This window comes from Typopeltis vanoorti, chromosome 1, assembly GCF_054136105.1.
Source record: "Typopeltis vanoorti isolate ZY-2024b chromosome 1, IOZ_Tvanoo_1.0, whole genome shotgun sequence".
NCBI lineage: Eukaryota > Metazoa > Arthropoda > Arachnida > Uropygi > Thelyphonidae > Typopeltis > Typopeltis vanoorti.
Genome location: NC_143549.1, coordinates 80,500,212 through 80,523,506, shown reverse-complemented (window position 1 = coordinate 80,523,506; position 23,295 = coordinate 80,500,212). Strand labels below are relative to the sequence as shown.

Here is a 23,295-nt window from a genome sequence, read left to right as displayed (position 1 = left end):
TGTTTGCTTTGCTAGGTATGTGACCTTTGAACCTTAATTTCTTATCCATCATAACTATGATATCCCTTGCCTCATCACTTTCTCAAACATAATCCCACCAATATAATATGCTGTTAGAAATCTCATCATCATACCATAGTGCATAAATTTGCACTTATTAACATTGGATTGAATTGAATTGAATTGACAACCATTCTTTGCTCACAGCTGGCAGTTGACGTCTTGTAGTACTACATATTCATTAGCATCTCTGATTGCTCCCCTTATCTTTGCATCATTGGCAAAAAATTGAGCATTGTATAGAATGAATAACAATGGTCCAGGATCAGTTCTTGGGGGGGGGGGGTTTATACCATTGGATGCCTTAAATCTGGAATATTCCTGCCTCCCGATATCACTGATACCTGTCCATCAGCTACCACTCTTGAAACAGTAGTTTATATTCTAATCTTGTATCATCATGCAACAGCTTTTCAGGTGGTATTCTTTTTAAATGCCTTAGAAAAATTGAGTAGTAGTATTATGTATTCATTTCCTTGATCCTGCTCAACTATAACATTTCTTATGAATAAGCTACTTAAAATAACCTTCCTTTAGTAAACCCATGCTTTTCCTAAGTATAAGCTTGTCTCTCAACCCATTTTTATATATGAGTTCTTACCAACTTTCTGAAATTTTTGCCGCAATTCCAGAAATATTGATAGGTTAGTAGTTAGACATAAATGTGTCATTTATGCACCACCATTGTACAATATTGCTATCATACATTCATTCAATTCCTGTGGGATATTTTCCTGAGCTAAGATTCAAATTATGCAAACATCAGTGGTCTAACCAGTCCAACTGAACATTCGTTTAGCATATATTCTGAGATCTCATCTGTCCCTATTGCTTACTGTCAAAGAGAATAGGCCCAAGAAATTACTTGAGAACAGCCCACCAACCCATTATTTTAAATTGTAATTTTTTTTACACCCCAACTCAACATCACCAGAGTTAAAGATCGGTACTATCAACATAAGAAGCCTCAATGGCAAAGAAATGGAGCTAGCTGAGGAATATCTAATTCCTCAGCTAGCTCCATTTCTTTGCCATAGGAAAAAAAAAAAAAAAAAAAGATAGGGATGAATAGGATATTAGTGAAAATCAGAGTCAGGGAAATGGGGATGGTCAGATCGAAGAGAGAGAGAGAGAGGTGTACTGTAGCAGAGAGAGTATGGAATGATGGTGTTGGTGGAATGGCTTCAAAGAGTAGGGAATTATGTTTGTATACTAAGAGGAGTATCAGAAATAACCGGACTAAGTTTGTAGCATTGAGTCAGTATGCCCAAAGATAGATATAGGTGAAACTTGGTTGTCTGACCAGTGAAGCCCGAACAGGTAAATGCCTAATCCTTGAAGAGAAGAGTGGAAGTGGAAAATAGTAGTTTGTGTGAAGATTTTGAAGTTATTTGGTGTGAAGTTGAGATCAGTAGAATAGGATGTTAGTTATTTTTGATTTTTATGGCACAAAGACATCAAGAGTCATACTGCACCAGGATATAGGTTAGAGCAGTATATATGGTAAACGGTTAATAGAACAATCACAAACATCCATGCTCCTAGCAGGATTTGAGCCTGCAGCCTCTTGGCTGGAGAGCGGATACACTAACCACTTGGCCAACCAGGCCAGCTTTCATAGGATGTTGTTATAGACTAGGAAGTGCTCTGTGCACTCCCTGGCTTATAACAACATCCTTTAGACAAATTAGTTGGGTAAGTAAAAGGAAAGTGATCCTAATAGGAGATTTTAATTGCATGAATGTGGATTGGAAAGAAGAGATATTGACTCTTTAGATTAGATATTCACTCTACAGATTCACTCTTCTTGTATAGTAACAAGGAGAGTGAATTTGTTGAGTTTCTGTAGGATAACTATCTTAAGCAGCATGTGATGGAAGCAACATGAGGGTTGATGAGTTGTGCAGAAACGATGTTGACAGTGCATGGGAGTGATAAGGCTGTATCTGATACAAGCAACGTGTACCAACAGTAAAGCAAATAAATAGAATAGGAGTGAGATGAATAAATGAAATCAATCAAGCCGTGTGGCAAAAGATGTTATGGAGGAAGTAATTTATGAAACAGTGTGTAGTAAACAGAGGCATGAGGAATATAAATTGTAGGCCAGAAAAGTGACTAGTGTGATTAAAAAAGAAAAAAAGTAGAATATGAGAGGAGATTGGCCAGTAGGTCAAAGATAATCCAAGGAAATTTTTCTGCTATGTGGCAAACAATCAGAAAAATAATCACAGCAGGCTGACACTGATGGATACTTATGGTAGCAGAGTAACCATAGCAAATGATATAGTGGAATTATTTAATGAACAGAAAGTATTTTTACCTTGGGTATAATTATGTTAAAGATACCAAGCAATTTTAAACCTGGTTTTACTCCATTTTTCCCAAGTAAGCAAACAGACAAAAATGTCAAGTTTGCGCTTGCAAGTGATGCAAGACTAGCTGATCCTACAGGTAGTGCAAGACCAAGACAACTCGTGGTAGAGGTGGGACAAGCTCCGATCACTAATCTTCATATTTACCCTTAATGCCAAAACACATCTCCAAGAAGGGGATGTATGATGTTTTGTATTAAAGGCAAGGGGCCACTACCCATTCTGGGTAGTGGCCCCTTGCCTTTAATACAAAATGTGTTTTGTAATAAATTTAATGTGTTTTGTTAATAAATTTAATCTTAATATTTACCCTTAATGCCAAAACACATCTCCAAGAAGGGGATGTATGATGTTTTGTATTAAAGGCAAGGGGCCACTACCCATTCTGGGTAGTGGCCCCTTGCCTTTAATACAAAATGTGTTTTGTAATAAATTTAATGTGTTTTGGCATTAAGGGTAAATATTAAGATTAGTGATCGGAGCTTGTCCCACCTCTACCACGAGTTGCCTTGGTCTTGCACTACCTGTAGGATCAGCTAGTCTTGCATCACTTGCAGGCGTAAACTTGACATTTTTGTCTGTTTGCTTACTTGGGAAAAATGGAGTAAAACCAGGTTTAAAATTGCTTGGTATCTTTAACATATTTAATGAACACTTCATTAGTGTATATCTTACTGGTGTGAATGATGCTGTGCAACATGTAGAAGGGAGGCAAAGTGAAAGAATCAGAGGTATATGAAGTGTTGCAAGGTGATGGGAATGCAATGATATATCACTATGTATTTTAAAGAGTTAACCAAATTAACCATGCCCTTCACCTGGTTATTTAATGAAAATATTGCAGTAGGGAAGGTTCCTAAGGAGTGGAAAGAAAACAAAATAATACTTCTCTTCAAGCATGGTTCTAGGATGGAAGCTTCCCGTTACACCAATATGTATATCTGCAGTTGTGGTCAGTGTTGTAGAAACTGGTTAGGAATATCATACAGGATTGGGTTTGATGAACATAAGATTCTCTATGATGGTCAGCATGGACATTGTCAAGGGCAGTACTTTTAGCAGTCTACTTACAAAAATATAGGAACAAAAGATACTTTTATTCTCATGCATAAATAAATAAGCATGGAAACAGTTGTCCTGATGGAGTCATTGTCTGCGATTCTTCCCGTTTCCTACTTTAACTCTAGTATAATTTCATGGTGACCTGGACTTCTGAAGACTTTAGGTGGTACATGACAATCATCACTAGTCTTACTGAAGGTCATGTAAAACAAAATAAATAAAAATGGTAGTTTTCTAGATACTAAACATAGTCTTTTCTTACAGTAGCAAGTATATTTAATAACTCTGAAATAGCTAAACAAAAAAAATTATATAATATATATTTTTTAAATTCTTTATTAGTATTTATGGAGAGTTCAGTCCAGAAATGCACTTGATTGGTCACGGTGTTTTGATTTCTTTGCTTACTGGAGCAGTTGTTGGAACAATTACAGGATCTCGAGACACAATGCAGGACTTTATGAGGAAGAATCAGGGAGCAGTTTTTTATAGTAATCTAGAAGCAAAGGTAATGTTATTAGGATATTTATCATTATTTCACATCAAACAAAGTTAATAAAAATTCTATATGGTAATGATTGTTTCAACAAAAAAAGTTTGATGTCAATCTGTATTTCTAATTGAGCGCATTCAGTAATGACTTGATGAACTTGGATGCAAAGTGTGACTGGACTGTTCAGAGGTATACAACTTAACCTACCTTGGGTCACAATTTATTACTGCTCAATTCCACTATTGGAAGAGTTATATTTTTACCTCCTCTGACAAGTTATCACATTACAATTTTTATTTTTAAAATCAATTCCACATACAAAAGCTTGCAGAACCTAGAGTACACTAATATAAAGGAAAGAGGATTAAAGGCAGAGAAACTTTTAAAATTAGATTTAAAAGACTGTAGGGATTAACTTTGGCAAAGTGAAGTTTGCAGTAAAACAGACTCCACTGAGTTCTGTTAATAAAAATGACAAATTAGGAAATAATTGCAAACAAGCATAAAAATAGGATATTTCATAATAGCATTCTTGTATAGAGACACCATTCATTATCACAACAGTCTCAAACTTAAGGCCATTTTTGCATTATGTACTATAGATAAATTATTTTTTTGCTTAATTTTGCAGTTAAAATTATTCATTTGGAACAACAAATGTTAATAATGATTCTGAATCTCATCTCATCTTCCTTTTACCCTCTTTTACCTTGCGGTGTCGAGGGTTTATTAATCATCGAACCTCAAACCATTCACAAGATGAGGTGGTCAGCCCTACGCCCTGGTGTATCCTATGTCTGTGTTTAGGCCTTGAGTTCTCAAGGCCAGTTTGCCTGCTTTGCAGGATGAAAAAAAACCCAGGATAAACTGGGGAAAAAAACTCTACTGTACACACCCAAGAACGGCTAACTTGGCTATGACTGAGGAAGATCCTTCAGCTCCTCACGTCACCAACGGGAATCAAACCTAGGACACTCCTTCCTCAGGCATATGTTTGCAAAGCGCACAGATACTAGGCTAACCGCACGGACAATGATTCTGAATTCCAAATTTAATTAACATGTCAAGAAAAGAAAGAATTATTATCACTGTTACTGTAAAAATTTAAAAATAAACCACCCTTAAGGATTCAAATTTGATGTTTACCATTTAATTAGTAATGACTAAATTTTGTTTTTAAACAAAATTTAGTCATTACTTGACTAAATTTTGTTTAATAAAATTGACTGAAAAAAACTTACCTGAAATTCTTAAGTGGGAAGATTATCACTTATTTGATGCACTTTTTAAGTTTACTTGAGAGATTTTATATTTTATTTCATATTTATGTTGTATTACAAACACAGTAATAAAACCAAGTAAAACAGTATTAGACTATAAAATGTAAAGTGCAAAACCAACATGTTTATATGGAAAAGCAAGAATATAATATTAAACCAAAAAGTGGTTAATATTAAACCTGCTTGGTCATTACATATTAAGACTAATGATCTCATCTTTAATACAATTAGTTTCTAAGAAAATCTTAAAACACCTTAAATGATGACATCCAATTGTTCCTAAGTTATATGGAGTGCCCAAAACACAAAGCTGATGTTCCTCCTTGTCCTTGTTGATGGCATAAGTTCTCCGATCTGCATTTTTATAAATACTTATAGAGGGTGTCCCAAAATTCACGCAAGATTTAAATTTAGCGCCATTTGTGCGGTAAAGTGTTGCCAACAAGAAAAAAAGACAGCGTGACAGCTAACAGTTCAGGGTTATTAAAAATGGAGCGCCACGAAAGAATAACGCATTTTCACTGTTGAGCAATATTTTAAAAATAATGAAGGTTTGGCAGCTACAGTTCGCAATTTTCGTACAAAATATGGTCAGAATAGTGATTTAACTTCATCAACTGTGAAAAGATTAATTAAAAAATTCAAGGAAACTGGATCAATTAGTGATCTTATACACTCTGGCCGTCCTTCAACAAGTCATTCAACAGAAAACATCGAAGCAGTTCGTGAGAGTGTTGCTGAGAGTCCAGGAACATCAATTCGGCACCATGGTCTTGATTTGGGCATTTCGAAAAGCTCTCTACAGCGTATTCTCATGAAAGATTTGCATCTTTATGCTTACAAAGTTCAATTGACTCAAGAACTCAAGCCTACTGACCACACACAGCGAAGAGAGTTCGTTGAATGGATTATGGAACAACAACAAGTGGATGCTTATTTTTCGAACAAAATCATCTTCAGCGATGAGGCTCATTTTCATCTTGATGGCTTCGTTAATCGACAAAATTGTCGCATTTGGGGTTCAGAAAATCCACGAGTGATGGTTGAGAAACAAATGCATTTACAACGTGTCACTGTTTGGTGCGGATTTTGGGCTGGAGGCATCATTGGTCCATTCTTCTTCGAAAATGCAGCTGATAAGGCAATAACAGTTAATGGTGCTCGCTATCGCGACATGATAATCCAGTTTTTTGTGCCTAAATTGCAAGATATGGATGTGGACGACATGTGGTTTCAACAAGACGGTGCCACATGTCATACAGCCTGAGAAACAATTCAATTACTGCATGAGTCATTTACTGGTCGTGTAATTTCCCGTTTTGGTGATCAGAATTGGCCCAGATCATGTGACTTAACACTGTTGGACTTTTTTCTTTGGGGTTTTTTGAAGTCTAAGGTTTATGCCAACAAGCCCATGACCGCCCATGCCTTGAAGGAGGAAATTGAGTGCTGCATCAACGAAATTCAGCCACATTTATGCAAAACAGTCATAGAAAATTTCGACAAAAGAGTGCGTATGTGCTAGCAGAGCCGTGGAGGCCATTTACCCGATATGCTATTCCATGCATAACCCTATACTGTATACTTTATGAATCAATAAGAAATTACAATTTTTAATTAAAAACCTGTGTTTTCTATCAAAATTGCTTCTTGCGTGAATTTTGGGACACCCTGTACAAGCTTCTTAAGACTCATATCAATTCACTCAAACTCTTTTTTAAAAAAAACTAGGCTAATTTTTGGTTTGTTGAGAGACTATTTGATATCCACGTGTCCCCCCCCCCCCCCCCATTCATGATATTCTAGCCAGTCTGGACATGGTGTTATTATTTACAAAAGTTCTGATTGAGAAATCAGTTGATATGATTGAAATCGATTTCCTTCTAAAATCACATGACTCTTCCATTACTGCAATCTCCTTCTTTACTTGGAAAGGAAAGTTTTATTACCAAACATTGAGTTTGGCAATGGGCTGTCTGCTATCGCCCCCAGTCACTAATCTATTTATGGAAAAATTCAATGATGAAGCGCTGGCACAAGTCTCAAAACCACATGCTTAAAAGACACAGGTGATTCGTATGCATTGTGAACAACTATCACTCCAAGATTAAGTTTACTGTGGAGATTGAAAATGAGGAAAAACTACCATTTTTGGATCTCCTTATCAAAAAAACAAATGGCAAGGTTTATTATTAGATGTCTATAGAAAACCAGTCCATACATGAAGACACCTACACACAAGCTTCTTTTGCCCTCCTCAGCTGAAGGTAGGTATTATCACAACTTTAAAAAAACATACTTTAACATAATTAGTAATGATCTGATCCAAAAAAAAAAAAAAAAGAAAGAAAGAACTTATTTCCCTGTTCACCCAGTTCCTTCTGAATGGCTACTCCAAAAGTTACTGAACAATTAACTTGTACAACTACAAAAATTAATGAAAAAAAAATACCATCTCCTTATCCTACATAGGTGGGATTCTCTAGACACTGCTATTTAAAAAGTCATCATGAGAATGGCTTTCACACCAATTAACTGCCTACAGAGTTTCTGCTGTTCATTCAGTGTTCAATTTGAAAAATACCTTAGGTTGTTTTTCATTTACATCAGTGCCTTTCCTAGAATAGGTGGACTGGTTCATTAGGCTGTTTGAGCAATTTTCTGAAGAGATTTGTTCACAACACCTTAAGCAGAAAGCATAGTCTTATTCTTCATGATATTTGGAAGTCCTTAATTCATTTATGCAACTTAATGGGACCTTTGCATAATAAAATTATGCTAATAACTACCTACAGGTATTACATAACAATCTATTGACTATGCATGATGTATCCTAATGATGTGTGGAAGCAGTAATAGTTTGCATTATAAAAAAAAAAAAAAAAAAAAAACAGTGGTAAGAAGGCAGTATTAGATGGATATAAGTTAAATGGACAAGTTTTCAAAAAAAAAAAAAAAGATTAATAGTAGCAAGGATTTGGGTATTTTCATGGATAAGGAATTTAAGCTCAAGAACCATATCGATAAAGTAGCTAATAAAACTCAGCAGATTGTAGATTCGGTTCAGAGAATACTTATGGGAGAAATGGAATATAAAGTACACCCAATTCTCCATTTACACAGTAGATTGGTTACAGAAAAAATTGTGTAAATGAGAACCATGTAAAAAAATACAGTGCATATGAAAAAATATAAGAATGGTTCCAGATGTGAAAACCCGATACGAATGATAAGTTAATTTCCAACAAAACACACACACACACACATATATATATATATATATGCATCTCTTAAAGAAAATAGTGTGTCACTAATAAAACCGAAATTCGAAAAGGTCCAAATCACCTGTGCATATGGTTATTAGTTAAATTTCATTCGCCATCACTTTCTAACAGTAGCTGCATTCTTTTGTGTGAGACTGGAATTAAATCACTTCCATCACTTGAAACACTTTGGCTGTCCTCTTCATACTACAATTGCAAAATGTTTTCTTAACTAATTTTCCAGTAATTCTGAAGATTGATTTTTTTTTTACCATGAACACTGTAATTAATTGTTGAAATCTTATTTTGACTAGATCTTTGTATAATTCTTAATATTGCACCATACATGACTTCAGTTCACATTCGAACTGTTCAGCTGGTTCAGTATTTGGATCATGTGTAAAAAAATGACTTTGCAATTTACTAGCCATTTGAAGGTCCTTCTTTAATTACTCCTGCAGTGAGTGGAATCTCTTCATCATCATTACTTTTTTCTTTTTCATTGAGATTCTCAAGGACAGCTTCTATTATTTCATCATCACTAACAGCCTTGTTAACCACCAATTCTTCAATATCTGCAGACAAAAAGTCATCAAATCCTTCTCTGCCAACTGCATGTGCTAATGTGATAATATTGAGGTATTCAGTTGTATGCAAAGGTACAGGGTTTTCATTTTCACACATTCTGGCCAAATAGCTTTCCTGCATGCATTTAAAGTTGATGGTTTCAATTCTGATAAGCGCAACTTAACAAGTATTTGATGCAATCCAAAATGGAAAATTTCTTCTTCACATCAATAACTGTCAGTAAATTATCCTTATCTAGTTTATCCAGAATGTATTGAATGTTCTTGTGTAGTAAGTTTTGATGTGTAGCAATCATACCCTGGTCTAGTGATTGTATTAAGGGTGTTGTATTAGGTGGCAGAAAACAATATTCCACATTCAGGTGTTCTAAAACAGGATGGACAGGCACATTGTCTATAATCAATAAAACTTTCAAGTCCAGATTTTTTTTACATCAAATAGTGTTAACTTCTGGAACAAAACATGATGGAACCATTCATTAAAAATTTCTTTTGTAACCCAATCTTTTTTATTTACCTTCCAGTGATGTGTTAAAATCCACACTTTTCATTGCCCGTGGTCTTAGAGATCGATTGATGAGTATGGTTTTAATATACGATCTCCTGAAGCATTGCTGCAAAATAATAGTCACACGATCCTTAGCTGCTTTAAAGCCACCAACACTTTTTTTTTTGTGATTTCACTATATAAGTTCTACTTGGCTTTTGTCTACATTCTGTAGCATAAAGTTAATCCCTTATATTTAAAACATCGAGGGGGTTCCTAAAAATTCAAGTTTAAGTACATATGTACCATACTAAGAAATTATAATTATAATGGAAATACCCTTTTTAACAGAACTGAATTCAAACAGAAATTTTAATAATAAGCACCATTTGAACCATGTTAAATCAAAATATACCATGTAAAAATAGAATTGCTTTTGTTTTCTAAACCGTGTTATTTCGAAATCGTGTAAAAAGAAAATTAAATGTATAATACTACGAAGCAAATCTCTGGTCAGGCTGATACCAAATTATGGCTCACAGGTTCACCCACCTAGATTTTTATTTGATGCCCAGAGAATTGAAGGTGTTCACTAAGATTATGAAGGATCAATTGCAATAATTACTGAGAGGAGAGTTAATTGAGGTTTAAAAGTTAAGGGCTTACAGCTGGTACTTGTTTAAACCAGCCTCCCAGAAGGCATAATAAAAAAAATAGTAAAGAAGAGAGTGGGAACTAATATATGAAATTCATATTTACTCTTGGGGCAGAAAACACAGTGATCCTTCAATTATCCAACCACAATTGGAAATCAATTCCTACAGATTTCCAACAATCAACTAGAAAAAGAATTCCTAGTTGATTTCCAACTAGAAATTGATTTCAGAAGTCAGTTGACATACCAATCCATTCAAGGATTAGTTATTTGAAGGTTAGTTGAAAGATCACTAAATAAAATGATCTTAAGTAATGAGATTGAAGTGGAAGGTAAGTAGCCTGAATAAAGATTTAATTATTTTGGTTGGAGGATAAATTGAAATGTTATGCATAATGATTATCTTATATATATAAGCTCCACACACACCAGAGGTTCTAAGACCTATGGCACAACAATGCCGTGTGTGGGCAAATTGCTAGAAGGAAGAAAATAATTTGTTTATGTGTTTTTTGAACACATGAAGGTTGTAATCATTGGGGAAAACAGTATGGGAAAACTGTTCCAAAGAGCAGTGGAAATTAAGTCAGGGAATTAATAGGAAATTAAGGCAGAGAGTGAAAAGTTCGTTTGATGAGTTCAGAGTTGAACTGGATATGCAGATTTCAGCTGTATAAAATATCAGGAAGCTGAACAGGTTGGAAATACTGTCTGGAATGAAAAAGAATACCAAGTTTTTTGGAGGCTAAGAGGCAATGGACTTCATGTGTTTATGGTAGGATAGATTAGACGTGAGTTAATCCAAGAAGAGAAAACCAGCTCTAGCTGGCAAAAGGAATATTTTCAAAAGAGAGAGAGGGGAGCATGGTCTTTCTTTCTGGAAATGAGACAGGATTCTGTTTTGATAGTATTAAATTTCATAGGCTGTCCTTACCCCACTTGAGAATGACAAAGTTATCAATGTTTAAGGCATTAGTTAAAGATCATCTTGGAGTGTGAGTTACCTGAGCAGTATAAGGTTTTGAAAATGAAAAGAGGAGTAGAGTACTGTCATTGATAAACCTTTTAATGGGATTGATGTCAGGGAGAAACGATCATTTAATGTATAGAAGAAAGAGTGTGGGTGACAGCACTAAGCCCTAGGGTACACTAGGATTAACTGAAAAATCTGATGAAACCATCCATCATAACTTGCAGTAAATGATCAGAAAGGAAGCTAGCAATCTGTTCACAAAGGGAGGGAGGAATACCATAAGATTGTAGCTTGGTAAGAAGGCCACAATGCTGGACTAAATTGAATGCCTTGGAAATATCAAAAATGACACTTGAGTTTCTCCAAACTTTTCCATTGCCTTCATTCAAAGATGAGGTTGGCAAGGGGATCTGCTATGGAATGAGAATGGTAGAATCCATATTGATGATCACGAAGCAATTGGTGAAATCTCTTAAGTAGTGAAGAATTTGGCTGTTAATGACCTTTTTTTCCCATTATTTTTGAGAGTATTAAGGTCAGCAATAGGACAATAGTTTGATGGTTCTCTTTTATTTCCATTTTTGGGAACAGGCTGGATAAATATTTGCCTTCAAGCAGTTGAGTAGATGTCAAGCTTGAAGAGATGGTACAGGATGGGTTCAAGTTTTGCAGTACAAACTTTTAGTTCAACTGGAGGAATACTATCAGAGCCAGGGAACTTACTGATATCAAGACTACTGAGTATTTTTCTGATGTCCTGGTAAAATTTCAGAGGAGGCCTGCTGTGGAATAGCAGTAGGATATCTGCCTTAATCATCCATATGATCAAGGCAGATACCAAGCTTTATTTTGGGGAGATGTTACCATTCTGCTATCAGAATGTGAGAGAGAGAAAGAGAGGTCAAAACATGGGGAGACAGAAGTTGTGTGAGCCTATGTTCATGCACTGAATTTTTCAACAATTGTACCAAAGCTTGAACTGCTTTGATACAATTGTTGGAAAATATATCTCAAGCCTTATCCAAAACCATGGAATGGACAAGGCTTGAGGATTTTGAGTAAAAGCACTCATCCCATCAAGAATAATTTCTTTTATTAGATTGGAGCAGATGCTAGGATCAGGAGTAAAAACAATAATCAGACTAAGGAAATGAGGCAAGGAATCCCAAAGGTTATCCCAATTGGCTCTGTTGTAGTGCCATAAGATTGATTTGGATTTATGAACAAAGCAACTGGCTATGAGGCCACTTTATTATGTCTATTAATGGCATGTGTTCTAATCGTTTGTTTGTTTGTGTGTTCTGTGCAGTGAAAACTTGAGTTTCAAGGAGGGAAACCTCTGCCACTTCCATAATTGACCAGCTAATTCACCTTCAGTTGAAAAATTCTGATAAAGGTTCTTCATGTCCTAGATGGGATTCGAATGTACTGACTGGGAGAAGGATGATTTGTAGAAAAGAAGACATTGATAAGGTTATAGTCAGACTTGCCAAGAGCAAGTCTTAGTGTATTTGGAGGAAGAGAGAGTAGGTTAAGAAAAGGTCCAAGGTGTTGGTAGAATGGAGAAAATTATCTGGAATTCTAGTAGGTGGCAAACAATTTGTGTTAAATCATTCCCGATAGCAAACAGTTTGTTTTCTTTACTAGCTTGGTCAGTGAAGTCATTGGAGTTTGGAGAACAGTAGAGGCAGCAAATGCAAGTAGTGTAGTGAGGTAAAGAAATCTTGAGCCAAAGCAGATCATATAATGCTGCTAAAAATGGTATTGTTATATGTTTGTTTATAAATATGTATTCAAAAAAATAAGTATAAATTGTCAAGAAAAGGTAATTGATCAGGAGATATTTCGTTGTTTGGTGTGAGACCACTGTTCCACTTATTGAAGTGGCTTGATACAAGTTTCATGTTTAGTCTCTAGTGCAGGATTTCTGAGTCATGTAAATAAAAAATAAATAATAATATTAAATATAAACAAAAACCTTAGTTCTATCTATACTAATATACTATAGGTTTACAACCTTTTGTGGATTCCCATCTAAACTGAATGTGAATATATAAGTGAACTTACATGTTTGGCGGTGAATTTCATGTTATGCATGTCACTTCAGTAACTGTGATGATTATTCAGTATGTATGTGAGGGATTGGATTCACCTTATTATTATTTTATTCTAGTACTGGGTTTCATGTAAAAAAAAAAAAAAATACATATCAAAAGATTTATGTATGGTTCCCAGACATAGAACATCACTACTCAATGAGCAGTTAATATTGTCAGTAACTTTGGGACAACATACCTTTGAACAATACTAGGGTATACATGACAAGGTCACATTTCTAATACTGTCATTCTTGAAGAAAGCCAGCCAAGACTAACAGAAACAATTTAAAAAAATCAACTGTGATGGTTGGGACACCAACTTAAGACATTCACCTTTACCTACATTCAGTTCTTGCTCTCCCTGCAGGCCAATTAATGGACACAGATTAATGGACAATTATGGCAATACATAAACTTCTTTTTGAAGATGAGGCTTATAAGTTATCTGTCATTTACCATTTGGCACAAAACAGCATCCTGGCTCACTTTCATCTAATAGACTTCAACTCTATCAGTTTTTGCTATATGCATATTTCTGTATATAATTCCCTATTCGTACATGAATAAATTATGATGATGTCTGGCGGTTCTGTGCTGTGGCCATGGGGAAGGGGGGGGATTAGTTTAACCCTCAGAAACAACACCATTCCTGAACTTAGCAGTTAAATGTATTGTATGAATTTTGGTAAGTAATTTGTAAGTTTATGCTATTATTGCTTTAGATCAGTAATTTTCAACCTTTTTCATAACACGGCACACCTAGACTAATTATTAAAATTCTGCGGCACACTAAAAATATATATTCTTTTACTTTTTTTGATGATCTGGCAAAAAAATAGGCATAATTTTGATTGATTTACACACACACACACACAAGAAGATGGAAGACCAGACACTAATAAATAAATGCACAAATTACGACATTATTTCTTTCAATTAATTTGTTTTCATAAATTGCACGGCACACCGGTTGAAAATCGCTGCTTTAGATGAATTTAGGTGTCTCCTTTGTGGAAGGATAATAAAATAATAAAGGCAAGAAAGTAAGTGTAAGATTATGTTCACTGGTAATAGTTAAGTAATTTAATAAATAAAAGGCAAGATAAATGTGATATTAATATTATTGAAGTAGCAGTTAAAATCATTAACTTGTGTTTACTTCACATGTCATCACTCATAGAACGAAATTACTCATATCACTGGCACAGTCTCCTTCTTTTCCAGATTCCTTCAGGAACACGAGGAGTCTGTAAATGCTTTCCATTGGTTCATTATTCTTGCTATTGATCTTAGTTCAGCAAAAGCTCTTCTCACATTCTATTAAAGTCAATGTCCTCCATGTATTTTTGGACGGCCATGCTTTCTCTTTTCTTGTGGATTCCATTTCAGGGCTGTGTGACAGATTTCTTCACAATCATTCCTAAGTGTAGGTCCAATCCATCTAAATTTTCTGATTCAAAGTTGACGTTTTGCTGATTTGTTCTTTTCCAGAAGTCTTCATTAGTAATAATTTGTGGCCACCAAATTTGAAATATGCTCTGCAGCATCGGTTTATGAATGCTTGTAGTTTCTTTGTATTTCCTTTGAAACAGCCATGTTTCACATCCATATAAAAGAACCAATATAATACATGCATTAAATATTTTTAATTTTATATTTGTGTGAATATTTTTCATACTCTACCGAGTTTAGCATATGCACATTTTGCCTTTTGAATCCTTATGTCATTATCTCTAGTTCTCCATCTGCAGATAAAACACTGCCGAGATATGTAAAATGTGAAACAATTTTGATTTTTCCCATGTTCAATTGTACTTGGTGCCTTATTGTTCATAGTGATTCTCATTTTTTTGTTTTGTTTGTATTTATTTTCAAACTGACTTTCAGTGATTCTTCTTAATGTGGTTAGTTTTGTTTTGAATATCTGTTTTGGATTTTATTTTCCATGATATTCCTTTGCCATGTTTCATTGCTGTCTGTTCTAGAACTTGATCTAGCACTAGTATAAATAATAAGGGAAATAGCAAACATTCTTGTGACTCTCCAGATACAGTTTGAAAGGGTTGTGACAGATATTCATCATGCAACACCTGATGTTGGAATTTGTTATATCCTTCCTGTATGAGGTTTATTATCTTCTGTGGCATTTCTTCATTTTCATGTGCATTCCACACATAATCTCTAACAGTGGAATTGAAGGCTTTTTTCATAATCCACAAACAGAAAATATAAAGGAGAGTTAAATTCACACGATTGTTCGATTATTCTTCTTAAGATGTTAATGTGATCTCTACATGATCTATTTGGCCTAAAACTAGACTTCTCTCTCTCTTCTCATGCCCTCATCTAATATATTAAAGATTCTTGAAAGAATAATTTTGCTAATGATGTATAGCAGATTCATGTCCCTTCAATTATTACAGTTTCCCAAATCTCCTTTCCTTGGTATTTTTTCTTTGTTATTTTTACCATTATTCCTGTATTCCAGTCCCTAGGGAATGTCTGTTTCTTCTTCCCAGATATCTTGGAATAGTGCATAGAGCATATATGTGAGCATATCTAGTATCAATTATAGATGGTTGGCTGGTATGAATTTTTAATTCATCTACTCCTGTTTTAATTTCTGTTTGTATTCTATCACTAATATTCAAGATTTGACTAAAATGTTGTCTCCATCTTTCCAATTGTTCTTCTGTTGACACTAGAATTTTTCCATTGAGATCCTTCACTGGGACATTCTTTTGCATTGGTTTCTCCAGAAAGTCTTCTTATAATTCTGTGTAACTCTCTACTGTTATACTTGTCTGCAGCTTGTTGTGCCCTCAATGCCAGTTGTTCAAACCATTGCCGTTTATGTTTTCTAGTACTCTCTTAACTATTTAAAATCTTACATTTGTCTTTAAGTTCATTTTCCTTTTGGGGAGGGAGTGTTTCTTGCACATAATTGAGGCTCTATTTTTTTACCTTTCATCTACTAGTCTCCAAGTTTCCATTGATAACATTTTTTCTTTCTTTCTTTCTTTCTTTTAGCATATCCTGAAGCATGTTCTGCTGTATCATTAAGGACTTTTTTTACTTTTTTCCATTTAGCCTCTATATCATCATTCCTTATATCCTCTCTTCCATCAAAATTAATATCCATATTTTCCCTTAATTTTAGTTGAAACTCATTACAGACTTCAGCATTTTGTAATTTAGCAATATGAAATGTTCGTCTATTAAATGTTTTCCTCTTTTGATTTTTTTGAATATGTAACTGCATAGATCATATTATTAGGTGATGATCTGAGCCAATATCAGCACTTCTTTTAGACATCTAATAACATTTTCCTGCACTTTTGACTGATGGCAATATGATCTATTTGATTCTGTGTTTTGCCATCCGGTGACACCCAGGTTACTTTATGTATTCTTTTATGCTGGAAGATTGTGCCACTTATTACTAAGTTATATTTGTCATACAGTTCACCATTTACATTTCTCTCTCTCTCTCCACCCCCCCCCCCCCAACCATGCTTGCCCATTACATTCTCCAACCCTTCATTTGTACCAACTTCAGCGTTACAGTTACCAATGAGAAGTATGCTCTCGTTATCATGTGTCATCATCAAGATCATATCAAGCAGACTGTAAAACTTTTCTTCTTCTTCAGAGGATGCATTTTCAGTTGGAGCATAGCACTGAACAACTCTTAGCCTTCCAAATTTAGTTTTAAGATTTATTATTATTCATTCTGAAATTGGTTCCCACCCAATCATTGCTTGACCAAATCTTTTGCTCATGAGGATTCCAACTCCATATTGATGTATATCAGTTATATTAGGGATCCCTGAATATTCTCACTGGAAAAATTTATTCTACCAGTACCATTCCATCTTACTTTGCTAACCCCACTAATTCAGTTTTCTATTTTTCCATCTTCTTTTCATCTCCATTTTGAAATTAACATTCTCTTGGCCAATTCATGTCCTAATTTTCCAAGCTTTAGTCGATACCAAGGAGTCTGATTTCTGAATTTATCGACTTGAAAACAGTATTTAAACTTTCAGAGACTTGTTGGTTGTTAGCCCACAGAGTTCCTATTCTGGTGGTGGCTGTTACCTCAGCATCCAGACATGCATTTTATACACAAGCATTTACTCTCGTGTAGATGTTTTGGTTATATCACTGATACTCAGTCACCAGAGCCTTGTTTGTGATCATAGGTTCTACCATTAGAAGGTTAGGATGGCATTTGAGTGGGAGAGGCTATATGTTATATATCAGGAAGTCAAGAACTTCATAATGTTATGCAATCACCATCCCTTAGAACCTATACTGGTACAGTAACAGTTATATTTGATTTTCAGATGTAAAGTGCTAGTTATTACTGTCTGATTTTAACAAAATTTAAAATTGTCAGGCAAACTTTCTGAATCTTAAATATTAAGTTTGTTCAAGATCTGCTCATACATTCCCAAATTGTTTCATATAAACAACCAGATAAATAGATAAATATGCTTAAAATGCTATATGCCTTATATGTAATTTTTTAATTTTTTAGCAGTGAAGTTTTATTCTTATAATGCATATAGAAACATAATACTCTCCTTTTCATTAACTCAATTAAATACTGCTGAGAATCAGAGAGCTTTCTGAAAGAGAAATTGATGAGTATTACTCATATAGTCACTTTGTATATTAAGCTATACTTAAAATGTTAATTAGATGAAATTATTATGCATTATTAGCACTATTGGATGTGCTGTATGTACATCATATTAGTTATATGATTTATAACCCATCTTTTTTTGTTTTTTCAGCGCAAATTACAAGATCAAATTACCTTAAATATGGGAAAAAGATCATTTTATTGGGGTTGGAGGTTAGCTTTGTTTACAGGTTCTTTTCTGTAAGTATACTTGTTCTCTCATTATTTTATGTTATTTTGTGCTTCATTATGCAATATGCTATGTACAAATAAATTCACTGCAATGACAAAATTGGCTAGAAGGACAACAATAAATCTCTTTAATGTACCTGCCCTTTGAGAGAGTGGAATGTATCCTTGGGATGGGTGAGGGAATCTATGTACTGGATGATTGTGAAGTTGTTATATAATACATGAACAATTTAGTCTCCCCTATTGCATATCTATTACACCATTGTGCTGCTCTTGACACATAATGTGTACACCATAAACATTAATAGCAATGGAGAATAAAATATTGTAACCTGGTAACAGCACTTGGCGACTAACAACTACAAGCAATTGACATCAGCTTTACTTATAAATAGGCCAGTTAACATTAGATTAGTGATAATATATATATATATATATATGTTTATTTTAATTAAGGAGATATAAAATCCCACATTGTTTTAAAACCAAATAAGAAACTCAAAGATTGGAAACAGAGAGTTTCATGCCGAATATAGTAAACTATAAAAATATCGGCGATTACTAGCGTGAGCTAAGGCCTTAGATATAGCAGGTAGTTGTAGTATAGTACAATACCGGGCAACTCGCAGCAAAGGTGGTAAAGTTCTGATCGCTGTTCTTGGTAATTTTCATAATGTAAAAACACATTTCCTAGGAAATGTATGCTGTTATTACATTATGGCGAGAGTTCACTACCCAGACCGGTTTCAGCCTTTTTTGAGGCTTCATCAGTGAGTAGCTAGACCAAATTAATACCAAAGGGTATAGCGAAAAGAACTTGGTAGACTCCTATTTCAAAATAGAACTCTGTGTAAACATACTGGAGGAGTTCAGTACACATATGTAAACACTAACAAAGACTATGGCAGATTATAAAGAAATTATGCGAGGTTGGTGGTGTTATATATCACCTTTACACTGTGATAGGCCTTAGATATAGCAAGAGATAGTGGTCAAAAAAAAACAGTGAACAGAAAATTTAAAAACCCTTCATAAAATGATCTTATGAATATGCAGGACATATAATAAAAGAATAAATGCTGGTTTCCATAAAGTAAGGAACAAAGAGAAAAATCATGATAAATCAAACACTACGATGGATTTTTTATGCAATTCAGTAAAAATGTAGTATGATATGAGATGTGGACAGAACACCCACAAAAATTGTAAATAAATAGTCTACTGTATTTACTCAAATATAACTTTCCCTCATATATACCTCGCACTCCTGATTTTACTTTATGAAAAAAGAAATTAAAAAGGTTTGCGTATACCTCATACACAAAAAAATGTACAACTTTAAGAAATAGATAGTGAATGTTGTTATGGCAGCTTTAGATATTTTGTAATTCAGTTGAAGAGTATCAGCATTTCAACTCAGCACTCGTCAACTTGCCTTTGTCATTGAGTCTCACAATCTTTTGTTAATACCGCACCAATCATATGCATAGAGATCGAAGCAACCAGTAGAGGAAATGTGAGAGTGAGGGCATTGACTTCTTGATGTTGGATTGCATGGGTGTGGATTAAGAGACCATCATTACAACTGTTGTGCAACTGTATTTTGAGAGCTTGGGACATGATTTTGCAGAAATAATTTAATTACAAAAGCATTGTCACTAAAAGATTCAAATATATTGTGTGATGAACATGAGCGGCCGATTGCATAAATAACATTGATAATTAACGTTTAAATGCATTTGTTTTATAAATAATGTGAGCAGTTATAAATTATAATGAATACCGTGGATTTAATTATAAACGTCAATTTGATTTTTTCCTGAAAAACTTTAGTTCTTTAGTCCGAAAATTCCCGCATATATCTCACATCATGATTTTTTAACTTTAATTTTGGAGTAAAAAAATTGTGAGTTATGTTCGAGTAGATATGGTAATTCAGTAACAAATGGGTATATGAAAACAATGGTCAAAAACAAAAGGTCAAAATGGGATTCTTGTGTCAAAGTGCTTCAATGAGGAATGTGGTCACCTCTCATAAGTAGTACAGCACTCACAATGATATTTCATACTGTTTATCCAAGAGTTCAGTTGACTAGCAATTATTGTCCCTGCAAAGCTCTCCAAAGGCCGTGAAGGTTTTTGGGAGGGGGGGAAGGTGTTGAGAACAGCTGCACATCTACTTAGAACTTCCCAGACATGTTCAATAGGATTACGGTGAAGAGACCAGTCTGTATATATAATAGTCTCTTCTCAAAGATATTGGTCCATGAGCGTTGCTCGATAAGGATTAGCATTATCATCTTGTGAAGTGGGTCTCCCCTATTGCATCTGCATATGGGCAAACACAAGGGTCCAGGACCTGGTCTCTTTAGTTGTAGCATTCATGTTTCTGCTAGAAAACACATATATGGTGGTGCATCCACCCAATGAAATCCTTTCTCAAACCATCACACCCCTCTGCCATGAATGTCCTTTTCACTGATATTAGAGGAATGATAACGTGTCTCTGCAAAGCAATATCAGGTATGCTCTGCTCTGGAGAGAACCAGGGCACATTATCATCCTTCTGATATCTGTGAAAGGGATAGTTATGGTGGAGGTAGTGTGATGGTTTGGGAAAGCATCTTGTTGGGTGGATGCATCAACCTATATGTAGCAGAACCATAAATGCTGCAACTTATAGAGACCAGGTCCTGCACCTGGGTCTCTGTTGCAGGTGCAATGCAATTACCTTCTTGACAGCATTCATTCTCAATTTCCAAGGATGCCCTTGCATCCTTTCCCAACCCACCATAAAATGAAAAATTCTTTTTGAAATTCTGTATAACCCTTTTAGAAGTTTGTATGTCTCAATCATATCACTCCTCTTTCTCCTGTTTGCCAGTGTCTACAGCATACAAATTTCAATCTGCCTTCATAATCAGTATTCCACAATCTTGATATCCTGGTTAAAATGAAGACCAATTTCCATTCCAAAAAAGCACTCCATATATATAAACATGCCAGCCTAGCATTACTACGCGAGCAAATCACCTCTACTCGTGCCGCCCTCGCAGTGACGAACGCCGCCATTGGCTCCTTACATTCAGAGCTCTCCACTGTTCTTAACCCTGAACTTTGGTCGATTCTCTCTGACATTTCGGAAACTTCCGCACAGAGAGAATTTCAAAAAATAAAAAACAAACACGTCAAGAAATACAGCAACCTGGTTAAAGACAAACCACAACCACAAATTCAACCGCTCCAGACAGTAATAAACCTCTCTTCCAAAAGGCTCAACGAGGATGCCGTCAGCGCCCTTTGCCTCGGCCGTAATTTTGCCGTCGCCCCGAAAGAAGTGTCGGTGCTCGATGTAATGGTTAACGTCGAACGGGGGATCTGTCGCTTACCGTCGGAGGTAGCCAACATCCTCGCTCACGCTTCGCCTCCAAAAAGTAACTTATCTTATGCCCAACGCATGGCTCTCCAGAAACTACGCAAAGAAAAAAGTATCGTCATCACCAGAGCGGTTAAGGGTAATGCCACAGTTGTTCTTAATACCAGCGAATACAATCGTAAAATGAACGTTATCCTCCGTGATCGTGCTACCTACATCCCGCTAGAACATGACCCCACAAAAACACAAGTTAAGAAATTAAAAATCTTACTTAAAAAAGTAACCTCTTGGCCCCCTGACGTCACGAAAAAACTTAAACCTTTCCGCTCCCGTCCCCCCCCCCCCCCGAATATACGGTTTACCAAAAATCCACAAACCCAATTCCCCACTCAGACCTATAGTAGATGCCACCAATGCACCTTGTTACAGACTGTCTAAACAGCTGGTCAACTCTCTGTCCCCCCTCACCGGAAATTCAGCTTCCTATATAAAAAACTTGTCCCACTTTAAAGCCCTCACAGAAAATTTAACCTTGAATAATACAGACATATTAGTAAGCTTTGATATCTCCTCTTTGTTTACCAATATTCCCTTAACTGACACATTATCTCTCTTAGAAAACATTTTCCCCTCTGACATCTTAGATCTCTTTTCCTTTGCCATCAACTCTGGGTATTTCTCTTGGAATAACAAAATCTACAAGCAGATAGAGGGAACCGCCATGGGTTCCCCCCTCTCACTCCCCCCTTGCCAATTTCTATATGGAAGATTTTGAAAAACGAGCCATAGACTCAGCCCCACTCAAACCTTCTATCTGGCTAAGATATGTAGATGATGTGTTCTCTATTTGGCCTCATGGCCCAGACACATTAGACTCCATCCTCGGTCATCTCAATAGTCTACATCCAAGAATCCAGTTTACTATGGAAAAGGAAAAGAACAATTGTTTACCCTTCCTAGACACCTTAGTCACGCGCCTGCCTAATGATACACTTGCCTTCACTGTATACAGAAAACCCACACACACACAGGCAGATACATTCACAAACTCTCCCACCACCACCCCTCACAACAATATGGCATCATTAAAACCCTTACCAAGAGAGCCCACAATCTTTGTTCCAGTGGAACTGCCCTCACTACTGAGCTTAACCACATACACAGAACTTTCCTCTCCAATGGCTACAGCGAACACAGTATCAAAAAAAAATCAATTCCTCCCCCATTCCCCGTCCCTCTTGTCAACAAGATTTTAAAACCATCACCATACCCTACATCTGAGGCACTTCGGAAAAAATAGCCACGATACTAAAAAAGTATAACCTACACACAGCATATAAGCCCTACTGCAAACTTGCTACCCTTATCCGTTCTACGAAAGATCAGCTCCCTCCTCTCTCTCTGCCTGGAGTTTACAAAGTACCCTGTTCCTGTAAGCCTGTGTACTTTGGACAGACAGGCAGATCAGCATCCATCCGCCTGGAGGAACACAAGTCGTACATCGTTAAACACAACTATGGCCATTCAGGCTTGGCTGACCATGTTTTGGACACCACCCACAGAGTATCATGGAAGAAAACCACCATGCTCCACCACAGCAAATTCAAGAAAGAGAGACTTTTCTTAGAAGCAGCAGCAGCTCTCAGAAACCAACCAAATCTTAACAAATACGGTTGCATTAAGCTTCCGAAGATTTGGGAAAC

The 23,295-nt window shown here is 35.6% G+C and overlaps 1 protein-coding gene across 2 annotated transcripts in view; it reads left to right on the top strand.

The window, feature by feature from the left end:
• 140up (RPII140-upstream gene protein) overlaps nt 1-23,295 on the top strand; it is an 83,149-nt gene that overhangs the window by 6,585 nt on the left and 53,269 nt on the right. For both annotated transcript variants that reach the window (XR_016548228.1, XM_090391610.1), the window contains exons 2-3: nt 3,840-4,005; nt 18,137-18,225. Coding sequence is in view for 1 of the 2 variants with exons in the window: in XM_090391610.1 (XP_090247736.1) it covers nt 3,840-4,005; nt 18,137-18,225 (255 nt within the window). In the remaining variant the exon portion in view is untranslated. The remainder of the gene's footprint in view (nt 1-3,839; nt 4,006-18,136; nt 18,226-23,295) is intronic.